Below are 15,781 nucleotides of genomic sequence, written 5' to 3' on the forward strand. Positions count from 1 at the left end.
TTAGAAGACGTACTCTGCTCATTGGCAAGTTAGGATGCAGGATTATTGTGGAACTGCCAGATTTAACTGCCAAGTTAAAAGGAGCACTTTCACTTTTACAATATAAAGCTTTTTTGAAGAATGCCAGTCTGGTTCCGTCTCACTAATATACTGTTCCTGTTTCATAGGGCTCTGTCAATTTTAAGTTTGGAGTACTTTATGCCAAAGATGGACAGCTAACAGATGACGAGATGTTCAGCAACGGTGAGTCTGAAGATTTATTTCTATCTGAACTGAAGTGGGTGGCGAAATGTCTGTGTTTATGCCATTGTGCTGATCTTGGTTTAGCTCTAGACCAGTGATGGCCAGCTTTGTTGGTCTGGAGCATTGGATTCTACCTGGCTGAACTGCTTAGAGATGCTATGCCATCTCCCTCCAAACAGGAGGGGAAATCTGACTCCCTAAAAAACAAAAACAGGTTGGCGAGTACCCTTCCTGAAGCAAAAGAAGAGGATTTCCCCAGGCAGCATCTGAAACATCCATTCCTGTTATTTCACAATCACTGCAATAGCCTATGCAATAGCCAATGTGGTGTCTTCCAGATGATGTTTGACTCCATTTCCCATCAGCCCCAGCCAGCATGGGCAAAGGTAGGGAAGATGGGAGTTGTAGTCTCCTGGTGTGCATTTTGTATTACATGGTAGCATAAGCAGAAAGAGAGTCCTTTGCCTTGAAAAGTTTACGCTCTTAACTTTTATCATATAGAGAATATATTGTGGAGTGTAAATTGCATGCATAGCAACCATACATATTTACCTTTCCTTTTTTGAAGGTACTTCCATACCCAGTGATTCTTTGAGCCAGCCAGGGACATATCTCAGTAGTAGAGCATCTTGCATGTGTAAGGTCCCTGGTTGCCTTAAATCCCAAAGAGCCACGGCCAATCATTGTAGACAATATTGAACTAGATGGACAAATAATCAAGGCAGCTTCCTACATTCCTGTGAATGCTCAGATTTAAGTGAAATCCAGGGCTGATTTCTTTTTGTTACCATATTTCTCTGTTCATCAACATTATGTTGGCTTATAGAACAAAGAGTACCATGTTAAAGATGCAACACAATAAATATGCAATAATTAAAAGCAGCCTTAAAACCTTCCCTTTCTAGCAACTCAGATTAAATGATGCTTTAAAGGCCTGGGTGCCTTCACCTGACACTGAAAAGACCATTAAAAATGGCAAAATGAAACTGTTCCCTAGCCAGGGTGTCACCACTATGAAGGCCCTCTCACTAGCAGATATTTTTCTTATGCAGTTGTAGCACCGCTGTTCAATTGTGGGAGGCTTAAATGAAAGAGGTAGTGGAGGCTGATCTATTAAGGCAAATGGGGCACTGCCAAACCATCCTCAGTCTGCCGTCAGCCAGCTCCCCCCTGCCTGCCTTCTTACTTGCAACCAGCTCTGGGAGTGGCCCTGCCTACCAGCTTCTACCTCCTTAATCTCAGTGTTTCCCTTGTAGAAGTAAGCAGGGAGGAGGATGGCAGGGGACTAGACCAGAATTAGTTGGCACTGCCTCTCATTGGCTCTGGTGCCACCACCACCTGTGGGTGGTCTCTTTGCCTTGTGCTCTACCAGTCCCAATGGGTACCAGGCACCACTGGAAAGAGGTATACAAATACCCATAATTACAGTTTTCAGTTCTCTAACTCTGCCATCCACAGCTGCTCCAGAGTCCCTGGATCATTTAAACCAGTGTCCTTCAACCTTGAGACCACAGATGGTTTTTTCTAGACTACAGCTCCTATCAACCCCAGTTAGCTAAGCCTGTGGTCAGGGATGATGGAATTTGTAGTCAAGTTTTGAAAAGCCCTGTTTTAAAGGATTCTGCCTACTCCACATATACATTTATAATTCCCATCTACAGTTCCTTTAACAGTCAATCCCTTTTCCCATGGAATGCTGGGAACAGTAGATCTGTGAGGGGAACAGGGTTGTTTCTGCAGTTTCCAGGATTCTTTGAGGGGAATATTGCTTTAAATGTGTGGTGCGGATGCAGCCACTCTTGCTTATCAAGTACCATGTACACACTGGTGGCGCCACATTCATAACAATCATAAATCTGCCCCTCTGGCTGGACTTTCCCACAGAAAAAACAAGTTTCACTTCCAGCGTAAACACACACCCTTCTCTCCAGCTTCTTCTTAAGCTACTCTCCCTAGCAGCAGATAAAATAAAAGGGATAGCCAGTTTCTTGGGAACTCTTGCTATCCCCCACCCGCAACCACCCTTGGCATGGATCCGCTCTGCCTCCTCCTCCTCCCCAGAGCATCTCCCTCCATGTGACCTGGAGTTTGTTTTCACCTCCTGTCTCTGAACAACGGCTACAAAATATTTCAATGTCGGGCTGAGAACATTTTGTGTTTGTATGACTAAAAGCTCTGGCAGGCTCTTAATGCCTTGGTTATATTTGCAAAGCCAGCTTGACATATTTGTGTTCTCAACAGCCAAAGGGGGGGGGGGGCGGGAGAGAAAATACCAAAAGCTTTCCATCTTCCTTGCCCTTGTCTCCTGCCCTGCTGCCACCAAAATTGCCTTAATCTCATTCCTCATGACTGTTTTGTCTTGGTCTCAAGGTGGACTTCTCCAACCTTTTTAAGATACAGTGGTACCTTGGGTTACAGACGCTTCAGGTTACAGATGCTTCAGGTTACAGACTCTGCTAACCCAGAAATAGTACCTTGGGTTAAGAACATTGCTTCAGGATGAGAACAGAAATCGTTCAGCAGCGGCGTGGTGGCAGCAGGAGGCCCAATAAGCTAAAGTGGCACCTCAGGTTAAGAACAGTTTCAGGTTTAGAACGGGCCTCCAGAACAAATTAAGTTCTTAACCCGAGGTACCACTGTACTTGAAATATGGGATCTGCATGGACTACATTTAGCATGTACATCTGACTTTTTCTTTCTTTGCTGTTTCGTACACACAGGTTTAGAAGTGTTATGGTTCTCGGGGTCAAATGAAGCATGATGTTAAATGTGTCCATGCATTTAATGCCCAGATTTTATTTAAATCTCTCACCTCTTTCTCATCCCATTGTCTCTTCCCACTATCTTATTTGACCCCCCCCCCCAATCTGCAGAAGCTGGCAGTGAAAGCTTTCAGAGGTTATTGAGTCTCTTGGGGGACACCATTACTTTGAAGGGCTGGACCGGCTACAGAGGAGGACTGGACACCAAAAGTAAGGTTTCATTGGAGACAATTAGAATCATACCCAGATTCCAAGATATGTTGGCAGATCCAGAACATGTAGTGCATGAAAATGCACCCATGTTATTCTCTAGTTACTTGTTTTGTGTTCTCCTATTGGCCTTTGCAACTCAAATGTCTTGGCTCCGCTTCTGTTTCAGCCCAGCATGTTGGCCAGGCACATGCATTGCTGCTTTTTAAAGTCCCAATTAAAACATTTTTATGTGCTCAACCTTTTGGTGGCATTGAATCTCGGATGGTTTTTACCCACCAGTTGTTTGCTCTTCTCTTCGCTGCTGTTTTCTGTTCCATTGTTTATTTTTATTGCAATCCGTTTGTTGTAAGTGGCTTCAGGCGTATTAGCAGGAGGAGAGTGATAAAGGCTCCTCCAGTCAACCTATGTAGTGAACATCCTGATTTGTTTGCACAAAGCTAATGCAGAGGTCGGATTATATCCTACTTTTCTTCTGATTTGCTTATGGGGAGGTTATACAACGATGAGCATTTTGTCCTTCGTTCATACTGATCCTCTTGTAGAGTGACTAAACTCCTTCCCAGTAAGCATTCATTTGTTCCACACTTTTTAATGCATTTCATCATCACTTTCCTAACCACAAAAGGTCAGTTTCCTTTTTAAAAATGGATGTATTATTGCTAGAATGACAGAGCACTGTAATCCACTTTAACTGGGCAAACCTAAATTTCCTGGTATACGATTGTATCCCTTCCTCAAAATATGGGTAGTCTAGAGGTACCCTGAATGTAGCAATGGTCCAATGGGAAAGGATGGAGTGTAAACTCCATATCACCCCACTGAAAGCCAGTGCTCCTTCCCTTTCTTTTGCAGATGACACCACAGGCATTTTTTCCATCTACACTGTCTACCAAGGGCACGAGATAATGTTCCACGTCTCAACCATGCTTCCATATTCTAAAGAGAACAAACAGCAAGTATGTGGTTTCCTTATTGATTTTTCTTGGTTAGACCACAAGCCACCATCAAAGGAAGGAAAACACAGCAGCACTTCCAGGATGCACATTTTGGAAAAGTTTATGTGGAAGGCCAATTCTGGATACTCTGTTTTAAATGAGGACATTGAGGAGTTGGAATCTGTTCAAAAGGAGAGTAGCCAGGATGGCAAGGGGTTTGGTGACCCAAAATAACTGGGTGTGCTTAAGCAGCAGAAGAGGAGGTTAAAGGGGGAGACAGGCCACATTCACAGCATGCACAATAAAGCACTTTGGACAACCACTAACTGAAGTTAGTTAAGTGTACTGAGAGTTGATAGGAGACCCCTGTTTCCCTCCCAGAGGTACAATTCCCAGAGTGGTTCAACAATAAATCCCTTTCCACAGAAAAGTCTGGAAATCTTAGCTGCGTAGAAGGAATAGGGGTTTCGTAACAATTCTCAGCACCCTTAGCAAGTTTCAGCTCCTAGAGTTCTTTGGGGGCTGCCAGAATTTCATTACTGTTTAAAGTGGTATCATAGTTCTCTAAAAGTGTGGTGTGGATGTAGCCCCTTCAAATATCTGAAGGGGCATCCTTGTTATCTGGTAGCTCCAGATAGGAAGAGTAGGACCAACAGGTGGAAGCTCCCAGGAATACTGGTGGCTGTTGCCCATTGGGACTGGCAGGGCAGAAGGCAGGGAGGCCAACTGTAGACAGAGCCAGGGCTAATGGCAGGCAGAGCCAACTAATTCTAGTTTGTCCCCATCCACCTCCTCCCTGCTGAGTTCTATAAGGAGCAGCACTGAAACGGAGGAGGAGGTTAATTAGTGCCACTCCCCTGGACTGATTGTAAATAGGAAGGGGGGGGCTGGCTGGCTGGGAGAAGACTATTGTTGGTGGAGCAGGGCTCCATTTGCCTTGGTGGGCCTCTGCCAGAAAAGAATTTTTTGGTTAAATGTTAGAAGAAGCCTCCTTATGGCAAGAGCTGTCTGACAGTGGGGGAGGCTGGTCCAGGCGGGGGTGGCTTCTCCTTCTCTGGAAGTATTTAAATCAGAGGCTGGAACTTCATCCTGCAGTGCAGCCCTCCCTGGAGGGTTGGACTGGATTACATCCAAGGCCCTTTCCAGGCCTGTGGCCCAAATCTTAAGATAAGTTGACTATTTCCCCATCTCTTCTTCCCTTCAGCATTCCCCCCCCCCCCCGAACTCCAAACATACCCAGTTCTCTTCAACCATTACTCAGAGCCAACTAACCAAGTTCCAACAGCCATCAAGGCTATGTTTTCTCCCCCACTGCCCTTCTGGGTTCTATAAAGGAGGAGGGCCTTCCTTCTGAAAGACAGTTCCTGGGGCCAATCTCCTGAGCCTCCCAGATCACGTTGTTACAAGTTAGAATTTTGCACCCCGATTGTTCAGATTGCATTTCACTCACTTTTCAAAGGCGTTGAAAACATGAACTGTCAGAGCTGGCAAGTTGAACCAAAAGATTTCCTTCTTTTGGTCCATTTCAAATTGGACATGAGACTCATGTGAATATTTTACAGAGGACTTAGTGGGGGTTGTTTTACACAGGTTTCATGAAGCCATGAACATCTCTTTTTTGTTGTTGTTTACAGGTGGAAAGGAAACGGCATATCGGGAACGACATTGTCACCATTGTGTTCCAAGAAGGAGAAGAATCCTCTCCAGCCTTTAAGCCATCCATGATCCGCTCCCACTTTACACGTATCTTTCGCCACTCCCTTTCCACTTCCTTAATTTTGTAAAATCAACTTGTTTTCCTTTTTTTCCAGATTTAACTAAGGAGCTCAGCTCCACTCATGGGTCAGGGCTTCTGAGCATGTTGGAATATATTTTCCAAGCTTAAATATTCACAGGCCTGAGTTTCTTAGGGTCTCGATGCACACATGATATTTGACTATGTTTTGTATTACATATCCAAACTAGAAGTGTGCAGATTTCAGGGTCTTTTCTCCTAGGAATTGAAGGCTGCTGCAAAATTAGAATTAAAGAATTCTGAGCCCAGTAATTTGTTTGGGCTTGTACGCAATTAAGTTATACGCAGAACAGACCACTGAAATTATTGGAGCTAAGTTGGTCATGTACATGAATTTCAATAGGCCTAACTTTGGATACATAAGAAAAGTCCTGCTGGATCAGGCCATCCTGTTTTCCTAGTGACCAACCAGATGCCTGTAGGAAGCTTGCAAGCCCTATGCGCTCCTGCAGTTTCCAGCAACTGGTATTTAGAGACATGCTGCCTCCAGCTATGGAGGCAGAGCATACAACCCTTTGAGTACCAGAAATGAATGGAGCCCATGGTTCTTCCACGCATAAATCCACTTCTGGTTATCACCAAGCTTAATCGGGGTTAAGGCAACAAACCACAGTTAAGCATTGACCACATTTGCATCCCACAATGAGCCAGAACTGCTGATTTATCACAGTTTAGTACGAATGAGCAATGTGCTGGGGCATGTTTCCTGATCATTTCTGCTTCACCCCTCCCTTCCCCTAGCCTTGACTCCCCATCATCTCCAAACCGGAGGTCATAATTTGCTGCTTCTTCACAAGCTTCAAAAGTAAACCAGCAACAAACGATGGCTTAAGGTTGGCTAGCAATCGTGACTTGGGAGAAAGGAACCACAAACCCTGGCTTTGATATAAAAGGAAGCCATGGCACCATGGATTATTTATCCTGCCTGTGCCTGGGAAGGAGTGAAGTGGGAATGATCAGCAGTATGTATCAGCATACTACTCATTCATGGTGTACTATGATGAGCCAAAAGCCCTGGCTTCGTATGTGTGAACATTTTCTCTGCATCGGGTGTTGCTGCTTTTCCAACAATATGAACTGCCCTGTGGTTCCTGTGATGAAAAGATATTCCAACATGTTCCTGTGCTTGATCTTTTAGTTCCCCCCACTTTCCCTCCCCTCCTTGTTATTTATTTCAACACAAATGGGGGGGGGAGCATTATCAAAAAACAAGTGGTTTCCATTGGCGTGGGAGTAATGGATTGAGCTCCTTAACTGATGCTGCAGATATTTTTGCCTTAGTGAGATATAATACGCAAAGTGATAGTTACAGGTGGGTGTCAACTGCAGACAAACCGTTCATTTCGTTAATTTGATATGACATGTTATGACTTTAGCTTTATGTAATATTGGTGAAAATTCACAAGGAGAGGGGAAGTCTGAGACCAAAAAGCACAAGCGTAATTTTATTGAAGAGAAAAGAAGGAAGAAACCTCAATGTGCTCATGTTTCAGGCTTACAGACTCTCCCAGGGGTGTGTGGACATGGGGTCCCTTCTCAGACCTATTTTGAATGTCAGGAACATGTAAAGTAGGAAGAGAAGCTGTTTCTGAGAATGTATAGAGTGCATTTTGGTTGTGACCAGCTAACAGTAGCCTGCATTATCTATGGGCTCCTTTGTGAGGAAGGACAGGATATAAACTGAATTCAAGAGGGCCCCCTCTGCTGATATTAACACCCAAGAGAGTCTGTAGGGAAAATTGGATGGATGAAAGGTAAGCCCTAAGCCAGGGGTCTGCAACCCGCGGCTCCGGAGCCGCATGTGGCTCTTTTACACCTTTGCCGCGGCTCCGGGGCGGATACTAGCGAGGGGAGGAGGCGCATTGTGCGCCCTGACACTCCCCACTGTGACGGGTGCTGTACTGGCTGTGATGTCGCATGGGGGCGGTGCGTGCGTTAGTCACGCACTGTCCCGACGTCACCTTCCCACCCGCTGTCAGATCGCGGCTCTGGAGATATATTTGTTTTAAATGTCGCAATGGTTTTGCGGCTCCCAGTTTTTTTTCTTCTTCGGAAATGGGTCCAAGTGGCTCTTTTTATCTTAAAGGTTGCAGACCCCTGCCCTAAGCTGTAGAATTACCTCCCCACAGAGGTGTATCTGGCACATTTCATTGCATAGCTTTTGTTGTATGTTGAAAGTGTTTCTTTCCCCTGGCCTTTGACATCTGAGGTGTATGCCTTTAGAACATGGGTAGGCTAACTAAGGCCTGGGGGCCGGATCTGGCCCAATCGCCTTCTCATTCCGGCCTGCGGGCGGTCCGGAAATGAGCGTGTTTTTACATGAGTAGAATGTGTCCTTTTATTTAAAATGCATCTCTGGGTTATTTGTGGGGCCTGCCTGATGTTTTTACATGAGTAGAATGTGTGCTTTTATTTAAAATGCATCTCAGGGTTATTTGTGGGGCATAGGAATTTGTTCATTTTTTTTGTTCTTCAAAATATAGTCCGGCCCCCCACAAGGTATGAGGAACAGTGGACCGGCCCCCTGCTGAAAAAGTTTGCTGACCCCTGCTTTAGAACCTACCATACTCATCTGAATAAAATCAGTTTAAATAAATTGCAAGCCTGTTTTTTATATTGTTGTAACCTGCCCTGGGACCTTATGTTGAAAGGCAGGCAAGAAATCCAATTAGTAATGATGATGATGAAAATAATAATAATAATGAAGCCTATGGTTTTAGTGCTTTAGTGCTGCAATAACTTGGGAAAGAACTCCATTGAACTTCTGAGTAGATGTGCCTAGGATTGCACAGTAAATCTCCTCCCCAAGTATAACAAAGCTGCCCCCCACACCCCAAGTATGTATGTATGTAATTGCATTATTTCCCATTCATCTCTTTGTCTTATATTATACGTCCCCTTCTCTCTTTTGGCTTCCTTGCTGTTGAAGTTAGACTGTAAGCTCCTTGTGGGTAGAGACTTCTTACTTTGCTTCTGTGCCAGAAGTATCCACATAGCACTCTAATCTGATTACTGTTACGTCACACCCAAAGTGTCTCTACACCTTGCTAGAAGTGGAGAGGGGATGGGTTGAATTTTACGAATTTCTGGTTAGAGGCATGTAGCATTTGGAATAAAACCATGTCCTGCCCCAAATATCTGATGTGCCCTTTTCCCTAGGCTGAAAATCTTTTCGGAAGAAAGCGTACCTCTCTTTGGGCCTCCTCTTCCATCCCCACCAGTGTTTACGGACCACCAAGAATTCAGGGACTTCTTGCTGGTGAAATGTAAGCTGGAGACGCCATTTTCAGATCAAAGAGGTCCTTGTATTAAGGCATTTAGACTGCCATCCTGGACACATTTAGGAACATAGGAAGCTGCCTTACACCACATCAGACCACATCTATCTCAGTAGTGCCTACTCTGACTTGCAGTGGCTCCCTGCGGTTTCGGGCAGGGAATCTTTCCCAGCTCTCCCTGGAGATGCCAGGGATTGAACCTGGTACCCTTTGCACTGCACTGCACTGCACTGCTGAGCTGCAGCCCTTCCCACGTAGAATCATGGAATTGTAGAGTTGGAAGGACCCCGCAGGTCATCTAGTCCAACCCCCGGCAGTGCAGGAATCCCAAAGCTCAGTTCCCTATCCAGTTTGAAAGGACTTTGCTTAGCTTTGCAAATGTGCTAGAATAAACCCCCTTTGACACAGTGGAGCATAATTATCAGGGCCAAACTGAATATCACTTTTCATAAGACCATTTTTTTTTAAAAAAACAACAACAACCCAACAATAATCTTTAATACAGTGGACGCTCGCGTTGCGAACATGATCCGTGCGGGATGCCCGTTCGCAACCCCCAGCGTTCGCAACCCACGTCTGCACATGCACCAGTTGCGATTCGGCGCTTATGCGCAAAGCGCGATTTAGCACTTCTGTGCATGCTCGACCACCAAAACCCGGAAGTAACCCGTTCTGGTACTTCTGGGTTTCGGCGGTCCACAACCCGAAAAAACGCAACCTGAAGCGGCTGTAACCCAAGGTATGATTGTAGTTACAAAATGCCCAAAATGTTCTAAGTGCAATACATATAGGAGCCCAGCCTCTGTGTCATAGTACATAACATGGTCTGCATGGTATGTGACATGTCTTCTTTCTCTTTCCGTTGCCTTACAGTAATCAATGGGGAGAAAGCCACCTTGGAAACTCCGACATTTGCTCAGAAGCGGCAGCGTACTTTGGACATGCTGATCCGCTCTTTATACCAGGACCTCATGCCTGACATGCACAAGGTAAGCTCCGCCTCTTCTGTGGAACCTCAAAAAAAGATTCTTGTGAAAGATGCAGGGGCCTTATCCAATGCCTCGGCCTTTCTTCTTTTTATGCCTGGGACTGGGATCTATGCGGTGCCCGCTCCCTCTCTCCCCATGCTTTCAAGAGCATAGACCTATCATGATTTCTTTATTTTGGTCATGCTAGCATACGAGAAAACTTTGGGAGCCAGCATTTAAATTCATGGTTGAAATTCATAACTTGCATAGGAATTTCACTTGAGGTTTTTTCTCTGTGGTGTGCATAAGAAGAGCTTGTACTGATATTGGACGAAGGGACCAGGGCCGTCTTTAGCAGATGTGGGTGCAAATATCCGCCCAGCACCCCCAAATTACCATGGATAGTGTTGGGGTGGCCGTAGCTGTGCACTGCCAGCCATGGGGGGGGGGTGCAATTCTCCCCCATGCCACTGCGGGAGAGCGATCCTCGCAGAGGCTTGGGAGTGACGTGGAAGGAGATGTCAGGAGCTCAGCCTACACTCGAGTAGGACCCTGGCAGAGACACATGCCTGACTGGCATGTTCCATCCCTCCTGGAGTTTTCACAGTTGCTGCTGTCTGTTACACAACTGCGCAAACTCTGCAGATCCCTTAGTGTGGCGGTGGCTGTTGGCATCAGTTGCTGTGATGTTTGGGCTGAAGAAAGCTTATGAAGCTCCCGAACGATCGACCAGGAGGGAGGGAACACGTCAGTTGGGCATGTGTCTCTGCCAGAGTCCTACTCAAGTGTAGGCTGAACTCCTGACAGGAGAGCGCAGCTTCCCTTCCAAGCCTCCTCAGGAGGAGAGGGATCCCCGCAGAGGCTTGGGAGGGAAGCTGTGTGCCTGCCAGCCTTATGGTTGTCAGGGCACAGCTGGTGGGCATGCAGGGAAAGGGGTGGCCGCCGGCAAAGCTGCACAGCTCCCCCACTTGCTGGGGCGCCCCTGAGAGGCCGGTGCCCTGGTGCAACGCACCACTAAGCCCTATGGAAAAGACGGCTCTGGAAGGGACATAAGAAGCTGCCTTAAAATGAGTCAGGCCCATTGGTCTATCTGGTTATGTATTGTCAACACTGATTGGCAGCAGCTCTCCAGAGTTTTAGGCCTACTAGGAGATGGCAGGGAAGGAGCTAGCAGTGGAGCTTATTGTCTGCATGAAGAAGGTCCTGGGTTCAGTCCCCAGTATCTTGCCTTAAAAGGATCACGTAGCAAGTAATAGGAAAGACTCTATGCCAGAAACCCTGGAAAGCAGCTGCCAGTCAGAGCAAGTGGATAGACAAAAATATATAACATCTCCTGGTGTTCTTAATGTTCAAAAAACTCATGTGGTGCAGTCTTCCTTGGGCCACACTGTCGGAAGACAGTATAGGCTTCCTCAGACTGTACGGCTTTGGAACACAAGTGAGAGATTCATGTCTGAACACCTCCCTATGTCAAGAAAGCCCTTCCAAATGTAAAACTATCATGTTGCACAGAATTAAATTAAAAAACGCCCCCCATGATGACAGACAATTCAGTAAAACTCTGTTGTTGTTGTTTTGCTTTCGTTTAGAACATGCTGAACAGGAGATCCTTCAGTGATGTCTTACCTGAGTCCCCAAAATCAGCCCGGAAGAAAGAGGAGGCCCGACAAGCTGAATTTGTCCGTCTTGGCCAGGTGTGCTTACTGAGTATTTGGGATTTGTGTTTCACTGTGGCCACTTGAGGTCTTTGATCAGCTAAACAGGCTGGGCAGTGCAATATGCACCAGTGAACTGCCTCTGACTCTCACACATCCACGCTGTGAACACAACACACACTGCTTCATAGAGTTACAGTTACCAACACCCTTAGCGAACTACAGTTCCCAGGATTCTTTGGGGGGGGGGAGAAATGTGCTTCAAATGTATGGTGTGTGGACACAGCCTCCCTACCTTTCTCTCTTTCTGTTCATTTCTTTCTCTGTGTATACAATTTATTTTGTATTTTTAAAAAAATATTTTTTATTAAAAGATTTTCAAATATACATTTCCACATTAAAATCTTTCATTATACCAATACAATCAGTGAATTTCCTCCTTCCCCTTCCAAGACTCCTTTAATTTAGCCACAACTCCTGCATATTCTTGTGTATCCATTTAGTTCAATTTCTCCCCCTTTTTATATCCTTTTTAGATATGTTATACTCAGTCCATTTTGGGACTATCAAAATCCACGCTGCTGTTGTCGCATACATAAATAGATTTTTCTGACACCTGGGTACCTCCGTCCAAACCATTCCTAACAGGAATGCCTTTGGGTTTTGGGGGAATGTTATTTTAAAATAGAATTTATTTTGGCAGCACCTAAGTATAATAAACCAGGAGTGGTTTTTCAGCCTGAGTGCCACATTCCCTTCTGAACAACCTTCCAAGTACCACATGGCAGTGGTGGGCGGAGCCAGAGGCTAAAATGGGTGGAATAACCACTGTAACCTTTACCTTTGCACAGTTCTATAGCTTCTCCACACACCCCGTTGCATCTTCCATCCTGACAAGTAAGAGACATACTTACCGGAATTCAGTGACACTTTATAACTAGGGGAAAGCATGCTAGGCATGAAGGAAGGCCGATGAAGTATGTAGCCTGGGGAGAGTTACAAGGGAGAGATAGAGAAGCCCAGAGGGCTGCATTTAGCTCCTGCGCCTGAGGTTCTCCTGTAGTAAATAAGCAAATAACAACTTTCAAAAGCACCCCACAGCCCTGAATAAGTTGCCAACTCTCAATAAGCTGTAGGAAACAGAATGGGACCCTTGTCAGGATTATTCTTCAGGGTGATTGAGAGCTTTTGTTGATCATACTCAAAGAAGAGACATTGAAATCAACATACTTGATGCCATTAATTTAATGGGATATCCCTTGAAAGACCCCAGTCCGGAGCAGTTGGTAAATATAGGCGTGCCCTGCAGGGGGGAGATTCCCCCTCTAAAAACTGATGCCACAGCAAAAGCTGCTTTTGAAATGTGTTGTTTCTTTGTGTGTTTACAAGACACTTTACAAAATAAATTCTCTAGACACTGTACAAATAAAAGGGGATAGAACAGAACAATAAAACTGCTACAATGAAAAGACAATAAGCTCTGGGGGCAGGTACAAAGCCAGAACAGTAAAATACCATGTGCAGCACAGAACTTAAACAGCCATTAGATACAGAGAAAGAAAAGAAAAAAAGCCAGCCAGCTATGTCACCAGATCTTAAATGGCCTGGGAGAGCAGCAAATGATAACATGATACTTCTGGAGATGAGAGGAGTTTACACTAAATTGGAGACATTGAAAGGGGATTAGACCCGATTCATGGAAGGCAAGGCTACGAATGGCTGCTATCCTTGATGGCTATGTTCTGCCTCCACAGTTGCTCTGCAGTTGCACATCAGAGCTCCTTTGCAAAGGCATCTGGTTGGGCAGTGTGAGAACAGGATGCTAGTGTAGTGGACCACTGGCCTAATCCAGCAGGCTCTTCTTATGTTCATAATAATCAAAACTGGCTTTAGGTTTGAGGGGGTCTTTAGCAAAGTTCACATTAGTGCCCTTCATCCCCAGGTTGGAGGTTTTCCTGAAAGAGCATCACTCCAGAACACCTGGGGGGGGGCTTTATGTGGTGGTTTTCAACTGCCTGGCACGGTGGGTCCAAGGCAGGTGTTGAGTACCTTTGGGTCCTGTCAGGGTACTAGATCCCCTGCAGCTGTCCATGGGTGCTGGGTGCTGTTCTCCATCAACAGAGGTGGTGATGCTTCTGAACATCTGTTGCAGGAAACAGCGGGAGGGTTGTGTTCTTGCACTCAGGTTGTGCTTGTGGGCTTCCTGGGGGGCGGATCTCATTGCCCAGTATGAGAACAGGATACTGGACTAGAGGGGCAATTGGCCTAATCCAGCAGGTCTCTTGTGTTAATATGACACCAGACCTGCTCCCGGGCTCTTGACTGCAATTATATTTGCATCAGCCCTCTGTGGTGCTATGCATCTTTATTTTCACAGCTTTGAAGAAAACCCTGAAAAACGTGCAACACATTCTGTCAACGCCAAATTGATTTCCTCTCACCCTTGAAAAAAAAAACACCAACAAATTAGCACACCAAATGTTCGAGAGAGGGAGAATATTACGTCAGGCGTACCAATAGAAATGAGAGCAAAATCCTGTTCAACAAAGGCAGCAGCATCAAGTCCAAATTGCAAGCAAGGGCAATTAACAGGGGATCAGTTGTAAAGAAAACCAGGTTGAAACAGGAAGGAATTAGCAGGCTCTGAGAGCTCACTGGCTTCTCCTTTGCAGAGGGAAGGAGAAAACACAGTGTCTGGGGATCAAATAGAAAGTGGGTCAAAAAAAGATCTGGATTTGGGTAGCCCTTTGTGGCTGCAGTTTGGTAGCCCTCTTTACAGCGTGAAAGGAAGCAGCTTGCAAGTTCACAGTATCAGGAGTGGCCCTTCAACAGATAATGAGGCCCTGACTTTGATAAGCAAGATTATAGTGTTTCTTGTGGAGCAGTCAAGTACCCTCTTAGCAGATTTGCCAAATATGTCATTTCGTGAAGTGTATCATTGTGTTCTTCCCAGAACCGCTGTACCTTTTACATGCTGAGATGGTTGCCATGGTGGTCTGGTGGGACTTTGTGCCCAGGACAGCATGAGATGTATTTGTCACAATAAGTATAATTAATTCATGGGATTTGCCTCCACGAGGTGTGCTGGTGGCCACTGGCTTTGATAGCTTTAAGCAAATTGTGGATGATTTTGATGATGGCTGTTAGCCATGATGGCAAGATTGAGCATGTGTGGTCAGAGGCAGGCTGTCTTTGAATACCAGAAACTAGGGATATGCAGAGAGGGAGAGTTGTTGCCTTCATACTTGTAGAGGGCATCAAAACAAAACATCCAAAAATGGAGATGTCCCCAACACACCACGGAAACAGGTAAATTGTCAGGCCCAGTCTGCTTTGATCAAAGACTCTGATCAATATCAGAGTATTGATTGGGAAGGGGGGACATACTGCTTTGTTTCCAGTCAGTGCATGTCCTATAACTTTCTGCTGAAATCATACAACTTTTAATACCACAAATATTTTGGTTTATTTTTTGCCCTCCTTTCATTGTGCCATAGGGCAGGAGAGCCCCTCTAGATAGCAATAATGTGGTAACATTTGGGAAGCATTGCGCTACAGCCAATAAAGCAGAATGCCGTGTGGATGGTCCAGTATAAACCCGTGATTAATGTGTTATCATTACGTAATTGACATGCTGTTGAATACACCTGTGGGGGCGGGGAACCAGCCTAGATGTTCCTTATGGCCATCCTTGTGCAGTGGAAGAGTGTACCATGCAGATAACACATGTGAAACAGGCACTCCATATGGAGGCCGGCATGTAAGTAAATCAGTCTTTACAGTCTCACGCCCTCTCACCACCACAAACTTTATAAAGGAAGGGGTCATTGCTCACTTGGTGAAGGCAAAATAAGTCTCTGGCATTCTAGTTAATGGGATCTGCAGTAGAGAGGCAGTAGAGACCGGGAATCACCTGAGACCCATGAGAACTA

The 15,781-nt window shown here is 45.5% G+C and overlaps 1 protein-coding gene across 8 annotated transcripts in view; it reads left to right on the top strand.

The window, feature by feature from the left end:
* Positions 1-15,781, top strand: part of GARNL3 (GTPase activating Rap/RanGAP domain like 3) — a 115,396-nt gene that overhangs the window by 71,017 nt on the left and 28,598 nt on the right. For all 8 annotated transcript variants that reach the window (XM_083721699.1, XM_083721703.1, XM_083721701.1 and 5 more), the window contains 8 exons: positions 168-243; positions 3,117-3,215; positions 4,071-4,174; positions 5,788-5,896; positions 7,215-7,260; positions 9,108-9,214; positions 10,100-10,215; positions 11,784-11,888. In XM_083721699.1, the coding sequence (XP_083577825.1) occupies positions 168-243; positions 3,117-3,215; positions 4,071-4,174; positions 5,788-5,896; positions 7,215-7,260; positions 9,108-9,214; positions 10,100-10,215; positions 11,784-11,888 (762 nt within the window). The remainder of the gene's footprint in view (positions 1-167; positions 244-3,116; positions 3,216-4,070; positions 4,175-5,787; positions 5,897-7,214; positions 7,261-9,107; positions 9,215-10,099; positions 10,216-11,783; positions 11,889-15,781) is intronic.

Source organism: Podarcis gaigeae (assembly GCF_964106915.1).
Source record: "Podarcis gaigeae genome assembly, chromosome: Z".
NCBI classification, from domain to species: Eukaryota; Metazoa; Chordata; class Lepidosauria; order Squamata; family Lacertidae; genus Podarcis; species Podarcis gaigeae.